Source organism: Nomascus leucogenys, chromosome 9 (assembly GCF_006542625.1).
Source record: "Nomascus leucogenys isolate Asia chromosome 9, Asia_NLE_v1, whole genome shotgun sequence".
Lineage (NCBI taxonomy): Eukaryota > Metazoa > Chordata > Mammalia > Primates > Hylobatidae > Nomascus > Nomascus leucogenys.
Window position 1 is genome coordinate 65,881,075 of NC_044389.1, and position 17,112 is coordinate 65,898,186.

The 17,112-nt window shown below is 41.1% G+C and overlaps 1 protein-coding gene across 3 annotated transcripts in view; it reads left to right on the forward strand.

Annotated features, from left to right (window-relative positions):
* Window positions 1-1,277: 1,277 nt before the first annotated feature.
* COPS4 (COP9 signalosome subunit 4) overlaps window positions 1,278-17,112 on the forward strand; it is a 42,393-nt gene continuing 26,558 nt past the window's right edge. For 2 of the 3 annotated variants that reach the window (XM_030819076.1, XM_003265831.3), the window contains exons 1-3: window positions 1,887-2,125; window positions 13,652-13,731; window positions 16,860-17,011. In XM_030819076.1, coding sequence (XP_030674936.1) covers window positions 2,052-2,125; window positions 13,652-13,731; window positions 16,860-17,011 — 306 coding nt within the window. In that variant the 5' untranslated portion in view covers window positions 1,887-2,051. Of the gene's footprint in view, window positions 2,126-13,651; window positions 13,732-16,859; window positions 17,012-17,112 lie in introns of all 3 variants that reach the window. The other variant, XM_003265832.2, reaches the window with a different exon arrangement.

The following is a 17,112-nucleotide window of genomic DNA, read 5'->3' on the forward strand; positions in this document are numbered from 1 at the left end:
GCAATATCTACCAAAATTCTATGTCTATCCTTTGCCTCATTTCTGGTAATGTTTTCTACCTGTACATATATAATGTATGTAAAGGTTATTCATCGCATTGATTAAAAATAACATGTCCTATAAAGATTAAATAAACTAAGGCATACCCTCACTATGTAATATCCTCTAGCTCTAAAAAGAGTGATTTTGAAAGACTGGACAGCTGGTAAGACAGCTGTCTTAGTCTGTTTTCTGTTGCTTTTACCAGAATACCTGAAACTGGGTAATTTATAAAGAAAAGGAATTTATATCTTAGAGTTATGAAGGCCAAGAAGTCTAAGGTCAAGGGGCCATATCTAGTGAGACCCTTCTTGCTGGTGGGGACTTGCTAGAGTTCAGAAGCAGTACAGGGTATCACATGGCAAGGCAGTGACCTTCCTAACATGCTAGCTCAGGTCTCTTCCTCTTCTAATAAAGCCACATGTTCTCTCCCATGATAACCCATTAATCCATGAATGGATCAAGGGTTTTGCCCTCATGATCCAATCACCTATTTAAGGCCCACCTCTAAATACTGCCACATTAAAGATTAAGTTTCAACATGAGTAGTTTGTTTCTCTCTTTTTTTTTTTTTTTTGAGACGGAGTTTCACTCTTGTTGCTCAGGCTGGAGTGCAGTGGTGCAATCTTGGCTCACCGCAACCTTCGCCTCCCAGCTTCAAGGGGTTCTCCTGCCTCAGCCTCCTGAGTAGCTGGGATTACAGGCATGCGCCACCACGCCCGGCTAATTTTTGTATTTTTAGTTGAGACGGGGTTTCTCTATGTTGGTCAGGCTGGTCTCGAACTCCCAACCTCAGGTGATCCATCCACCTCGGCCTCCCGAAGTGCTGGGATTACAGACGTGAGCCACGGCGCCAGCCCTCAACATGAGTTTTGGAGAAGACAATTATTTCAAACCATAGTACCAGGAAAAGTGCAAAAAAAAAAAAAAACAAAAAACAAAAAACAAGGCAGAACAATTATGTGGTGTTAACTTGTGAAAGGAGAGGTAAAATTTTATATTTATTAATAGTTGCTTGTATTTGCAGAAATTCTGTAAGAATACATGAGTATTGAATGTTATACAAACGCAGGCGACCATATAATCTTCCATTGAAATGGAACGGTTTCTAGAATGAAAGGGAGGATGTTATTATTATTATTATTATTTTTCGAGACCGAGTCTCGCTGTGTCTCCCAGGCTGGAGTGCAGTGGCGCGATCTCGGCTCACTGCAAACTCCGCCTCCCGGGTTCACGCCATTCTCCTGCCCCAGCCTCCCGAGTAGCTGGGACTACAGAAGTGCACCACCTACGCCCGGCTAATTTTTTTGTATTTTTAGTAGAGACGGGGTTTCACCGTGTTAGCCAGGATGGCCTCGATCTCCTGACCTCGTGATCCGCCCGCCTCGGCCTCCCAAAGTGCTGGGATTACAGGCATGAGCCACCGCGCCCGGCCGAAAGGGGGGATATTAATCATAACTCCAGGACGACAGAGGGAAAATCGCTTTGTACTGGACAAACTGGAATGTCTGATCAACCATTCTAAAGTGCACGGAGTGGGAGGAGGAATGGGGACTTTTTAATTGCATTTCTAAAATATCGTCTGTGGTGAATCGGAAACAAAACTCGTTCTTTACCACAGAGTGTTTAAGCGCTGCCTGAAAGATCGAAGGACGGTAAACCACAGACGTGAGAAACGGAACTTTGCGAAAACGCAGTCGTTTTATGTAGCGGCTACTTATTGGAGTTACACCAGAGACTCACTACTGGAGTTCATCAGCCAATCCAAAGTCCGAGCGTGAGAGCCAGAGCCCGTAGGAGAGGCCTGGGCAGGCCTCAGACCTGAGGAGTGGAGCTCCGCATCACTCAACCCTGGGGGCGGAGCTAGCCCAGGCTCCCACACCCGACGCTCTGGCCCACACAGACGCTACTCTGTAGCATCTCAGGTTCCCTCTGGGGGCACTCTGGAGGACCACACTCGTTTTCTTTTTGGCTGCCAGAGGCCCCGCATCCACCGCTGAGCTGGGAGAAAGATGGCGGCATCCGTGCGACAGGATTTGGCCCAGCTCATGAATTCGAGCGGCTCTCATAAAGATCTGGCTGGCAAGTGAGTATTTCCCAGGAACGCGGGAGTACAGAGGTGGGGAAAGAAAGCCACAGCCTTAATCTACTTAGGTTGGCCACGGCTCTTGGGCGTGAAGCTAGGAGCCGGCCTGACGTCCAAGGGGGCGGGCCTGAGGTCGGCTGGGGAGGCAAATGTTGGGAGAAGCAGAAAGCTGGAGGGGACCTTGTTCAGGGGCCTTCGAGGTCATAGACTTGAGATGATTGTCAGCTTGTTCAGTTCTTATTAGAATCCTTCTGGTCCCTTAGGATTTTGGAAGAGCGGTCTGAGAGACGACTGCTACCCTGGCCTTAGTAGCCTTTCCTGGTACTTCTTCCCATCGCTGGCCGGCCTCACACCGAATCTGGCCTCTCTTTGGACCTTCCTCCTCCTTTCTTTTGATTCAGAGAAATGTATATTCTTGGGCCTTGATGCTGCGTTTTTCGGGGAGATGGCTTCTTGGGGCTGGCTGAGGTTGAGGAGGTATGGCCGCTGTCATGTCGTCCAGACCACTCAGACTGTCTTCTGTGGGTCCTTGTGTTTCGGGTATTTCTCCGCCACCAACTCTGAAGGCACATAGGCGGAATGTGCTCATATCGTGGGTCAGGATGTCTAGAATAGTGATGTTTGCAGGAATCCGAATTTTGTCGAAATTTATATAGAATGCTTAGGTTCACTCCAAGTTAAAATGTGTGACGTGCCTGTTCTGCAAGCAGTTGTTCAACAGTATTAAGCATAGGTAGGTAGACGTATATTGTTTATTTTCTCTTTGTAGATGTCACAGCATTGCTCTTTTGTAATGAACATGCTTTCTGCTTAAAGTATACCTCTCTAGGCCGGGTGCAGTGGCTCACGCCTGTAATCCCAGCACTCTGAGAGGCTGAGGTGGGAGGATCATTTGAGGGCAGGAGTTCTAGACCAGCCTGGGCAACATAGTGAGACTCCCGTCTCCATAAATAAATAAATAAGTAAATAAAATATGCCTCTCAAGTTGATCTTAATATTTACATCCTGACAGCTGAAATCACTTTGATGTATATTAATGGGATACACCTGTTCTAACCTGGTCATTGAAATTCTGACTGTTTTAAGTAGGCTAGGCTGCCTTTTCTCTGGTGGCAAGTGTAATCTACTTTTATCAGTGGGAAATTCAGCCGTATATTTTGGGCTTAACTACTTTATGCTGCATTTTCCCACTCAGGAAAATGAAGATAATAATAGGACTTATTCTTGTCTGACATTATCTGAGGACAAGATGAGTATGTGTGTGCATATATACTTACCACACTTATATCACCTAGAACAGTACCTGACATATAGAAAGTGCAGTAAGATTGTTGTTGTTACTATTAAGCTGTCAGTAAATATATATTCACTTATTGTATGGGTTGGAAATAAGTTAAATATGTCTTCATGGCTCAATCCTTTTTGCTTGTAATTTTTATAGATATGGATGAAAGTAAAACCAGATTATATTTTTTCCCCATGCTTCCTTTACTTTTTATTTTGTAAAAGAAAAATAAGTGCATTAGTTATCAAAAGAAATAGAGCTTTTCAAGTATTTGCAGAATTCTGAAACTTAAATATTTACTTCTTCAGGTCTGAATTGGAGATAAACAATAGTACTTAAAGGGTGCTTCAGTTATCTGTTGCTCTGTAACAAACAGAAAACTTACTAGTGTAAAACAACTATGATTTCTCAGGATTCTATGGGTTGACTGGACTGCTTTGCTGGTCTTGTCTGGGCTCACTAATGCAGATATAGTCAGCTGGCAACTCACCTGAGGCTGGACTCACATGCATATGTTGCTCTTGGCTAGATCTCTCTCTCTATGCACATAGTCTCTCATCAGTAGTTTAGCTTGGACTTTCTTAGGTGCCTGTGAGAGGGGAAGTCGCAAGACCTCTTAAGGATAGCTCAGGAAGTCTCACATCAGTTCTCTAGTACTGGTCAAAGTAAATCAGAAGACCAGCCCAGATTCAAGGGGAGGGGAAATGGAGCTTACTGCTACCTCTTTAGTGGCAAAGTTACATTGCAAAGGAGCCTGGACAGAGAGAGACACGATTCATTGGAAGCCATTACTGTCGCAGTCTGCCACATGGTGTTATTGTGAAGATTAAATGAAATAATGTGCTTGATAACTGATAGCCAGTGCAGTGTTAGCCAGTAACTCCTTCAGAGCTGCTTTCTGAGAAAAGTCTTGGCCTTGCCTGCAGTTCCTATGTGGGCAAGAATGTAGCAGGATATTTATCCTTACAACATCATCAGTTCTACCAGCTATATGCTTTAAGAGAAATACCCTTGAAGTATATCAGTGTTGTTTTTTTTTAATGTATTTTTTCTTGTATGTACTTTTTTTTATTTTTTTATTTTTTTATTATTATACTTTAGGTTTTAGGGTACATGTGCACAATGTGCAGTTTTGTTACATATGTATCCATGTGCCATGTTGATTTCCTGCACCCATTAACTCGTCATTTAGCATTAGGTATATCTCCTAATGCTGTCCCTCCCCCCTCCCCCAACCCCACAACAGTCCCCGGAGTGTGATGTTCCCCTTCCTGTGTCCATGAGTTCTCATTGTTCAATTCCCACCTATGAGTGAGAACATGTGGTGTTTGGTTTTTTGTCCTTGCGATAGTTTACCGAGAATGATGTTTTCCAGTTTCATCCATGTCCCTACAAAGGACATGAACTCATCATTTTTTATGGCTGCATAGTATTCCATGGTGTATATGTGCCACATTTTCTTAATCCAGTCTATCGTTGTTGGACATTTGGGTTGGTTCCAACTCTTTGCTATTGTGAATAGTGCCGCAATAAACATACGTGTGCATGTGTCTTTATAGCAGCATGATTTATAGTCCTTTGGGTATATACCCAGTAATGGGATGGCTGGGTCAAATGGTATTTCTAGTTCTAGATCCCTGAGGAATCACCACACTGACTTCCACAATGGTTGAACTAGTTTACAGTCCCACCAACAGCGTAAAAGTGTTCCTATTTCTCCACACCCTCTCCAGCACCGGTAATCTTGTATGTACTTTTAATGAAGGTTTTTGGGTTTTTTTTTTAGGAGCTGAGTAACAAAGGATTCCATATTAAAGAATAATGGAATACATTGTTTCTAAAACATCAATACTGTGTGTTCCTAGCAATTGGGATATCTATAACAGTAGTTGTTCAATAAATGTGGTTGAATTAATGAATAGCTAGAAAGGCGCAGCGCTTGTATTTGAATCCAGGTTCATCTACTCTAAAAAGCTCATTTTAAACCTACCAGACTATGCTCGTTTTCTTGTTAAAAACTCAATTAGAAATGCTTTCCCGTAACTGTGAATTAACACAGCTGTCTAAAGTTTATATAAGAAATTAGCCAGAGGAAAAGCATTTCCTCCATTTTATAGGCTGTTTTTGTGCATATTATGCGTTGTGTTTATTATCTCACATAAAGCTTTAGAATAGGAGAGCCACAACAGAGGATAGACTATATTGAGGATAGACCTCAAAGGCCCCTTCTAACTCAGATTCTGATTCTCTCTCTGTTGTCCCAAACACAAGTTTTAGTGGTTTTCATCTCTAGAGTGAAAGTTGGTAACATCTAGAGTTTACTGTGCGAAGCACAACATTACTTACATTTAAAAATCCTTAACAAGTAGGAGTAGGTGATAGTAGGTGATATTATTTACATTATAATAAGAGAAAACCAAAGTACAGAGTTGAAATACCTTGCCCTGAGGTCACACAGCTAGTGGTGAAGCTAGAAGACAGTCCATGTCTGCTTGCCTACGAGCCCTTAACTCTAAACAAACACATCTACCTTTTTGGCCTTATTTTCACACAAAAAAATTGACTACACTTCAGATAGTGATTATTTTTGCCTAGAATGCCTGTCTTCCTACTGTTATTAAATTGAAATACTTAGAATGTTTAAAGATCAACCCCATCCAATGATTTCTCTCTCCTAAAAATTATATTAGCACTTACCTGTTTTTGTTTGTTTGTTTTGTTTTGTTTTGAGACGGAATTTCACTCTTGTTGCCTAGGCTGGAGTGCAGTGGCGTGATCTCGGCTCACTGCAACCTCTGCCTCCTGGGTTCAACCGATTCTCCTGCCTCAGCCTCCCAAGTAGCTGGGACTACAGGTGCATGCCACCACACCCGACTACTTTTTTTTTTGTATTTTTAGTAGAGACAGGGTTTCACCATGTTGGCCAGGATGGTCTCGATCTCTTGACCTTGTGATCCACCTGCCTCGGCCTCCCAAGGTGCTGGGATTACAGGCGTGAGCCACTGCGCCTGGCCAGTACTTACCTGTTTTTAAGATTTTGTCTTGAATTTTGTGTAGCTTCATTATGATATGTCTGTGGATTTGTTTTTACTTTTCTATGTCAGTTACCCTTTGCTGTGAAATAAACCCCAAAACTTAGGGCTTAAAACAACAGTCACTTATTTAGATTATAATTCTGTAGGTTAGTAGTTTGGATTGGGCCCAGCTGTATGGTTCTTTTCTGCTCCACATGGTCTTGGTTCCACATGGGCTCCCATGTGGGTCTATAGTTAGCTGCCGGCCAAGCCAGGTAGGCAGCTCTGCTTCTGTGGATTGGCTGGCTTGTTGGCTGGGGCAATATAGTTGACTGGGCTACATATCTCATTAGCCAGTAAGTTAGTCTGGGCCTGTTCCTGTGACAGCAGCAGGGTTCCAAAAGACAAACACATACAAGGCCTCTCAAGGTCTAGGCTTAGAACTAGCACTTCATTTCTACCATGTTTTATTGGTTAACCGCAGATTCAAAGGGTAGGGAAATAAACTCTACCTTTTGATATGAAGAGCTACAAAGTTATATAGTAAAGGGACATGGGTACTGGGAGTGAAATTATTGTGGCCGTTTTTTGTAAGCACTCTGTCACATTATCCTGGTTAAGCTTCACTGGGTTTCCTGAATCAATGGATTAAATTGTTTCATCAGTCTTGAGATGTCTTCAGTTATATCTCTTTATTTTATTTTAGAGACAGGGTCTTGCTCTGTTGCCCTGGCTTGAGTGCAGTAGAGAGATCATGGCTCACTGCAGCCTTAACATGCTTGGCTCAAGCAATCTTCTCGCCTTAGCCTCCTGAGTAGCTGGGACTATAGGCACAGGACACCATGCCTGGCTAATTTAAAAACTTTTTTTTGGTAGAGATGGGGTCGCCCTATGTTGCCCAGGCAGGTCTTGAACTCCTGGGCTCAAGGGATTCTCCTGCCTCGGCCTACAAAAGTGTTGGGATTACAGGTGTGGGCTACTGTGCTTTGGCCTGTATCTCTTTAAATGTTGCCTCTGCCCCATTCTGTTTCTCCTCTAGGCTCCAGTGAAATCCCTGTCAGGCCCACTGACTGTAACCTCTAGGCCTCTTACTCTGTCTTTTCCATTTCAATGCTTTATTCTGGATTAGTTCTTCAGGACGACCTTCTAGTTTATCACTTCTTCAACTGTGTTTAATCTGCTAAGTACTCCATTGAGTTTCTAAGTTGGGTTGTATTTTTTAGCTCTGTAATTTCTGGTGGTTCTTTTTTCCAGTGATACTTTTTATGGTTCCTGGTCTGTTGCTGAAACTTTAAAGCTTGTCTTTATCCCCATGAACATTGTAAGCATAATCGTATCATGCTCTTTCTGATAACTCCAGTCAGTATTTGACGTCGTTGGTTGTTGCGATTGTCTGTTGCTTTTGTTGATTCTAGAGAGAAATTTCGTTACCTGAGGGTGCTAACAGTGTAGAATCAAGGCTTCAGAATTTTTTTGGTTTACCTGGGTGGTCTTGGGATAGAATTTGTAACCTTACTTCCAAAGTATGTGTCTCCTCCTTTGGCAGAATATGGAACTTCCATTCTGATTTGTGCAGCTCTATTAGTCTGCCAGAAATGGCAGCTTGCTTCTCAGTGCTTCCAGCAGATTTGCAGCGAGCCTGCCTTCTCCTCCCTACAAGAAGTGCCACTCTACCTCTTAGCCATCTTTCCACAGTCAGCAAATGCCTTTAGACAGAATATATGGTTTATCTTATTTTCCTCATTTTCCCTTTCTTGTTAAGATTTTATGCAATTAAATTTTTTTTTTTCATTTCTTTCAGCTTTTTATGTTGGCTTTTTTTTTTTTTTTGAGGGAGGGTTGGTCCAGTCATTTGGTTCACCATTACTGTAAGTGGAAGATCTGTTAATACCTACCTTTACCACCCATTGTGATCTTAAATGATGACTGTGGTACATTTTCATGCTTTATTTATGCTTTATTTACCTCCAGATTCAAGTGCCAAGAAATTAGGAATCAACATACTTAACTTTGGTTTATATATGTAAAAGATGCTCAATTCGCTGATGATAAATGAATAGGAGAGACGTACGATGCCTTAGAAATAAAACTTATTTTCCTCCATAAATTTCTTTTTTTTTTTTGAGATGGAATCTCACTCTGTCGCCCAGGCTGGAGTGCAGTGGCACGATCTCGGCTTACTACAACCTCCACCTCCCGGGTTCAAGTGATTCTTCTGCCTCAGCCTCCCGAGTAGCTGGGACTACAGGCACACGCCACCACGCCCGGCTAATTTGTGTGTTTTTAGTAGAGACGGGGTTTCGCCATGTTGGGCAGGCTGGTCTCGAACTCCTGACCTCAGGTGATCTGCCCACCTCAGCCTCCCAAAGTGCTGAGCTTACAGGCGTGAGCCACTGCGCCTGGCCAAATTTTTTTAAGGAAGAAAATATTTGGCACTTGTCACATTCTCCATATCAGTCACATTTCTCTTTGTATACTGAGTACTCATATAAAAAGCTATTATTATCTATGAAGCCTTCTTTGACAAATCTAGTCCATTTTTGTTTTACTCTCTGTCAAGGCTGGAGTACAGTGGCTCACTGCAGCCTCCACCTCCTGGGTTCAAGTGATTTTCCTGCCTCAGCCTCCCATGCAGCTGGGACTTACAGGGGTGCACCATCACATTCGGCTAATTTTTATATGTTTAGTAGAGATGGGGTTTCTCCATGTTGGCCAGGCTGGTCTTGAACTCCTGGCCTCAAGCGATCATCTTCCTTGGCCTCCCAAAGTGCTGGGATTACAGGTGTGAGCCACTTCGCCTGGCCTTACTCTCTTTTGAGTTAATATATTACCTCTTCATTTGTCATATTGCTTATATTGTTCAGTTTTATCGTAACTTTTGTTTTTGTATTATTGTAATTTAATGCTTTTTTTTTTTTGAGATAGAATTTCGCTCTGTCACCCAGGCTGAAGTGCAGCAGCGGGATCTCAGCTCACTGCAACTTCTGCTTCCCAGGTTCAAGTGGTTCTCATGCCTCAGCCTTCCAAGTAGCTGAGATTATAGGCACGTGCCACCACACCCAGCTAATTTTTGTATTTTTAGTAGAGACAGGGTTTCACCATGTTGGCCAGGCTGGTCTCGAACTCTTGACCTCAAGTGATCTGCCCACCTCAGCCTCCTAAAGTGCTGGGATTACAGGCGTGAGCCACCGCACCTGGCCGTATTGTAATTTAACACTTGACATATTAACTTTTTATTTTTAATCTTCCCCTTTGTCTTCTCAGCCATGCGATCTTCAAATACTAAGGTCATTTAAAAACTTTTTAGTATGATACACAGAATCTCATATAGCATCTTAAAATGCCTAAGGACTCAATTAACACTTTGGGATGATTTTATATGGCAGTATTAAATTTCTGTTTAAGTTCCTGGTTTAAAACAGGTTTGTTAGTCATTTTATGTTATTGTGAAAAAGTAATCTCTGTTCTTAGATATTAGAATTTACATATTAGAGGAGCAAGGGAGCATGTAATGTAGCCACAGTGCTGTACCTCACTTTTTTTTTTTTTGAGACGGGGTCTTGCTCTGTCCAGGCACACGCCACCACACCTGGCTAATTTTTGTATTTTTTTTTATTTTTAAAATTTTTATTTTTGAGACGAGATATCACTCTGTTGCCCAGGTTGGAGTTGCAGTGGCAAGATCTCAGCTCACTGCAGCCTCCACCTCCTGGGCTCAGGCGATCCTCCCACCTCAGCCTCCCAAGTAGCTGGCACCACAGGTGCGTGCCACTGTGCCTGGCTAATTTTTTATATTTTTGGTAGAGATGAGGTTTTACTATGTTGCTCAGACTGGTCTCGAACTCCTGAGCTCAAGCCATCTGCCTGCCTTGGCCTCCCAAAGTGCTGGGATTACAGGCATGAGCCACCACACCCAACCAATTTTTGTGTTTTTTTTGTAGAGATGGGGTTTCACCACGTTGCCCAGGCTGGTCTTGAACTCCTGCACTCAAGTGATCTACCTGCCTTGGCCTCTCAAAGTGCTAGGATTACAGGCATGAGCCACTGTGACTGGCCCTCAATGTATTCATTTATAAAATTGGGAATTTATGTAGGCAATTTCTAAGGCCTCTATAAGTTATATAATTTGATGAGTGTAAAACTTTGATCACTTTTGAGGTTGATTTGTTTTCGTTTTTTCTTCCTATTCCCAATACAGATTAGTTGATTGATTATGAAACTATCTGTTAAAACTTAGGTTAGGCCAGGCACAGTGGCTCAAGCCTGTAATCCCAGCACTTGGGGAGACCTGAGTTGGGAGGATTGCTTGAGTCCAGAAGTTGGAGACCAGTTTGGGCAATGTAGTGAGACCCCATCTCTACAAAAAGAAAAGAACAGTTAACCAGGGGTGGTGGCACATGTGTGTAGTCCTAGCTACTCAGGAGGCAGAAGCAGGAGGATTGTTTGAGCCCAGGAATTGGAGGTTACAGTGAGCTATGATCATGTCACTGCACTCTAGCCTGGGCGACAGAGTGAGACCCTGTCTCAAAAAAAAAAAAAAAAAAAAAAAACCATAACAACCACAAAACACATTTTGGGAGGCAGAGGCGGGTGGACCACGAGGTCAGGAGTTCAAGACCAGCCTGACCAATATGGTGAAACCCCATCTCCACTAAAAATACAAAAATTAGCCAGGTGTGGTGCTGCACGCCTGTAGTCCCAGCTACTTGGGAGGCTGCGGCAGGAGAATCGCTTGAATCTGGGAAGTGGAGGTTGCAGTGAGCCAAGATCGTGCCATTGCACTCCAGCCTGGGCAACAGAACGAGACTCCTTTCCAAAAAAAAAAAAAAAAAAACAACCACAAAACAACTTAGGTTAATTAGCAAATTTATATAAGTGAGACACTATTACCTTTGAATATAATGTTGTTAGTATAAAATAATCTAAGAGGATATAAATGTAAGAGATCTTAGCCATAACCCTTGATTTAATTAAATATATAAAAAAAAAAAAACAAACCATTGAATGTATAACTTATCTGAAAGCATGCCCAGGGCCATAAAGTAATTTATCTTTTAAGGACCCTCAAACTTAGCAATATTGAAAATATAATTTTCTAAAAACTTAATATTTCCTTGCTTTCTTAGAATAATTTATTTCTTCTTTTGGAATTTGCTATCTTTTCTATCAGTATATCTGCTTTCTTAAAGTCACTTTGATTCATTGTGGTTTTGAGAAATCAGATAACCAAGGCTGTGGGAATTTTGTATGAGTTGAGAGTCAGTAATGCTGAGTGGTGGCTTGAGGGTGTGCCCTACAAAATAAAAGTCATAAGTCTGAATGAGTTCAGGCTCTATTTTTGTATATTTATTTCGTAACTCTATTCTGGATGACTTTCTGAATAATTGCAATGCTATGAGGTTTGTAAAATGTATTTAATGCTTTTAAAAAATATTACAATTGGCTGGGTGTGGCGGCTTACGCCTGTAATCCCAGCACTGTGGGAGCCCGAGGTGGGCAGATCACCTGAGGTCAGGAGTTCGAGACCAGCCTGGCCAACATGGGGAAACCCCATCTCTACAAAAAATACAAAAATTAGCCACACGTGGTGGTGCGTGCCTGTAGTCCTTGCTACTCCGGAGGCTGAGGCAGGAGAATTGCTTGAACCTGGGAGGCGGAGGTTGCAGTGAGCCAAGATCGTGCCAGTGCACTCCAGCCTGGGTGACAGAGCAAGACTCCATCTCAAAAAAAAAAAAAAAAAAAAAAATGATTAAGACAAAAGAGATAAAGAATAGTATAGGCTGGGCACGGTGGCTCACGCCTGTAATCCCAGCACTTTGGGAGGCCAAGGTGGGCGGATCATGAGGTCGGGAGTTTGAGACCAGCCTGACCAACATGGTGAAACCCTGTCTTTACTAAAAATAAAAAAATTAGCCGGGTGTGGTGGTGCATGCCTGTAATCCCAGCTACTCAGGAGGCTGAGGCAGGAGAATCGCTTGAACCTGGGAGGCGGAGGTTGCAGTGAGCCAAGATTGCGCCACTGCACTCCAGCCTGGGTGACAGAGCAAGACTCTGTCTTCAAAAACAACAACAACAAAAACAGAAGAATAGTATAACACTCATATACTAACCACTCATTAAGAAATAAAATATTACTAATACTGTTGAATATTTGAGTGCTTATGATGTGCCAAGAATTGTTTGAGATAATTGTCTACATAGCAGACAACAAAACACAAAAATTCCTGTCCTCGTGGAGCTTGTGTGGTCACAGATATTAGGTAGAATAGTTATTAGATCTGAATGCAAATAAAGAATAAGTAGGTACTGTCTGACAGCATAAATGGTATTCTATCAGTGCATTTGGCTTGGTGAAGTTTATTTTGTACAGACTAAGACATTCAGTCTTTAATGTTTGGTTTCGTTGCCTGGTCAACATTATCCTATTGTTGGTGACCCTACATACATTAGGCCTGTAAGAGGAAAAGATTCAGGTCACCTCAAATAATGTTTTTGTGTGTCTGTGTATTGCACAGTTGAAGGAAATATAGCTTATCTTTTTTTTTTTTTTTTTTTTTTGAGACAGAGTCTGTCTGTCGCCCAGGCTGGAGAGTGCAGTGGCGCGATCTTGGCTCACTGCAGGCTCTGCCCCCCGGGGGTTCACTCCATTTTCCTGCCTCAGCCTCCCGAGTGGCTGGGACTACAGGCGCCCACCACGTCACCCGGCTAATTTTTTGTATTTTTAGTAGAGACGGGGTTTCACTGTGTTAGCCAGGATGGTCTCGATCTCCTGACCTCGTGATCCACCCGCCTCGGCCTCCCAAAGTGCTGGGATTACAGGCGTGAGCCACCGCGCCCGGCCTATAGCTTATCTTTTAAGGCATTTGAAAGGAAATTGACTTTGTAGTTTAAATTCAAAAATAAAACCTTCAAGAAAAAGTGACACCTTAGATTCAGTAACAGAATTACAGATTCACTCTTTCTTGTGATGAGCTTGAAAACTTAAAAACTTCTGGTATACTATACTGAAAACTAGATGAAGTGGTACCTTATATAATTATAGGTTTAATATTTCTTGTGATAGACTAGAAACTTTAAAAAAAAATTTGTGTTATACTATAAAGAAAACCACAAACTATAGTACTATGAAAGAAACCAGGGTAAGTAGAAATGAATAAATACACATCAAAGTTTGCATTAGAAAATATAGTACCCTCAGAACATTATTTTCATTTGGTACTGTTGTAGGTATCGTCAGATCCTGGAAAAAGCCATTCAGTTATCTGGAGCAGAACAACTAGAAGCTTTGAAAGCCTTTGTGGAAGCAAGTAAGTGAAATGGAAATTTCATGCTTGCCTTGTATTACTGAGCTAGGACTTTAAAGTTCTCTCAAGCCTTGTTTTATATCAAATTATCCATATTAAATATGCATTGAGATTGATTGATTTTAGAATTTAAACTATTTACAACTTGATTAATTTTCAGTGAATTATCTTCAGAATTACAATCCTAATTAAAGTTTTGTATGGTTATTGTTGTTATACTAGCTGATAAGGGACAATATAGCATAATAGTAAAGAGAATAGTTTGGATTCAAATCCTGGTATGCTATTTTATGAGCTGTGTGATCTTGGGTCAATTATTTAACCTCTCTGCGCCTCCTTTTCCTCTTTAAAATGTACTCTGTAGTACATCTAATGTACCTAAAATGTACTCTGTAGTACCTTACTGTAGTACAGTAAAATTCTACTCTGTAGAATTATTGGGACGTTAAATGAGTTAATATACATAGTAAAGTGCTTAGAATAGGACCTGGAATATAATAAATGTTACACAAGAATTAGCTGTTATTAATGTTTATGTTTGTTGAATTGGGAACTAGAAATTTTCATTCTTCCAGAAACTTTTCCACACTACCTGACTTCAAACATATCCAGTTATCTTGAAAATTACTCAAAATTCAGGCCGGAATTTTATAGTGAGTTCACATCATTAATGATATCTGATAGTGCTTTACAGTGTGTTTTCACACACATTACCTGTCACATAGGCTCCTTTTAATAACCCTGTGACTAGAACATATAGGTACAGGTATCCCTGTATACTATATTGTAAGACAAGTCTCAGGATTAAGTAACTTTTTTTCAAGGACATTTAGCTGGCAGAGCCCAGATCAGAAACTAGGTTTTCTGATACACTGCTCTTACTTGCTTATATTTCCCTCAGTAATACCAGCTTGTATGGTAACTTAAATGCCTAATGACACTTGTAATGAAACTGTTTTCTCAGTCACATCCAGTATTACCCAATAATGAATTCCAATTAATATGTGATTAATTAATTACAACTGCCTTAAAAAAATACTGCCTTAAAAAGTTACTGCCTTAAAACTTAAAAGGTTACTGCCTTAAAAAATCATGGCCTCTGATGTGAGATAAACTAGCAATGGTTTCAAAAAAACTGTTAGGAGTGGTTTATTAAGAACTTTGCACGGTAGTAGCAGAAGAATAATGCTTTTTATAACTTTGATCTTGGCTGGGCACGGTGGCTCATGCCTGTAATCCCAACACTTTGCGATTACAGGTATAGTCATGGCACCCAGCCAAGGGATCACTTGAGCTCAGGAGTTCAAAACCAGCGTGGGCAATGTGGAGAAATCTCGTCTCTACAAAAAAATACGAAAATTAGTCTGGCATGGTGTACATGCCTGTAGTCCCAGCTACTTGGGAAGCTGAGGTGGGAAGACTGCTTGAGCCCCGGTGGTTGAGACTGAAGTGAGCTGAGGTTGCATCACTGTGATCCAGCCTAGGCAGCAGTAAGACTGTTTCAAAAAAACAATTAAAAAACATATATTTTGATCTTTGTATAAGCTTTGAATCCAGTGAACCACCAGGAAGAGCAGTCTACTGTTAAAATCATTTACATCAACTGAACAGTTTTTGAATCACTTGTTTTCATATTAACTGCTGCTTTAAGACTTGAATAATTGGCTGGGGCTGTGGCTTACGCCTGTAATCCCAGCACTTTGGGACACCGAGATGGGCGGATCACGAGGTCAGGAGATCGAGACCATTTTGGCTAACACGGTGAAACCCCGTCTCTACTAAAAATATAAAACAATTAGCCGGGCATGGTGGCGGGTGCCTGTAGTACCAGCTACTCGGGAGGCTGAGGCAGGAGAATGGCATGAACCCGGGAGGTGGAGCTTGCAGTGAGCCGAGATTGTGCCACTGCACTCCAGCCTGGGTGACAGAGCGAGACTCCGTCTCAAAAAAAAAAATAAATAAATAAAATAACAATAATAATAATAAAAGACTTGAATAATTTATCTAGCAATAGTTTACAAGAATGATGCATTTAAAATGATAGTTATAATAGTAACATTTGTTGAGTGCTATGTGCCAGGTATTGTTTAAAGTGCTTTGTGTATATTATTGCATTTAAGCTTCATAACAACCTTATGAAATAGATGTTACACATAAGGAAACAGAAGCACAGAGAAGCACAGAGAAGTTAAGTTTCTTGTCTGAAGTCATATAGTCAGTAGTGGTAGAAGCAGTGTGGCTCCAGAGCTTAATCACATAAAATAATACCTTGTAAATGTTTATAAATAATGTCAGTACATCTAGTGCTCACTGAAGTTCTTATTTATTGTTTTTATTGGGAAAGTATAAGTGGCAATAACTGCACTGGCAGCACTTGCTTTATTTAAATTTCATGAAAATTATTTTACTGTTTTCTTTTTTAACTCCTTTTTGGAACAAGGTAGGATATAAGGACATAAATAAAAATATAGGTGTTTTTGTGACTTCACTTTGTAGAAAAATGAGATAAAATTATCAACTTTTAAAACTTTTTTCAATTATTTCTATTTCTTAGAAAAGTTGTGTTATTTTTACTGTTTTTTAAAAATTTTCAATTAATTAATGAATGAATTAATTTTGAGACAGAGTCTAGCTCTGTTGCCCAGGCTGGAGTACGGTGCTGCGATCTCAGCTCACTGCAACCTCAGCGTCCCAGGTTCAAGTGATTCTCTTGCCTTAGCCTCCTGAGTAGCTGGGGCTACAGGTGCCTGCCACCATGCCTGACTAATTTTTTTTTTTTTTTTTGTATTTTTAGTAGAGACAGGGTTTCACCACATTGGTCAGGCTGGTCTCAAACTCCTGATGTCATGATCCGCCTGCCTCGGCCTCCCAAAGTGCTGAGATTACAGGCGTGAGCCACCACACCAGCCTATTTTTACTGTTTTTGTATAGTCATTGTGCAATCAAGTATTTCAGCATAAGGAAAACTGATGATGTAATATAAAATGATAGGGGTATGGAAATCCTTGAATAATGCATTGAAGGCTGCACTAGTATAGATTGTTGTTAGTATTAATTTTAAGTAAAGGTTGATTGTTTAATGACAATTTATCAGCTCATGTTTTCTTATCTTTTTTTTTTTTTTAAACAAGTGGTAAATGAGAATGTCAGTCTCGTGATCTCGCGGCAGTTGCTGACTGATTTTTGCACACATCTTCCTAACTTGCCTGATAGCACAGCCAAAGAAATCTATCACTTCACCTTGGAAAAGATCCAGCCTAGAGTCATTTCATTTGAGGAGCAGGTAAAAATCTAGAGCAGTGGTTTTTTAACTTGAGATAGCAGCAGTTATTTTGAGAATCTGATATTATTAAATTCTTAAAGGAGATAATCATCCAGTTTCAT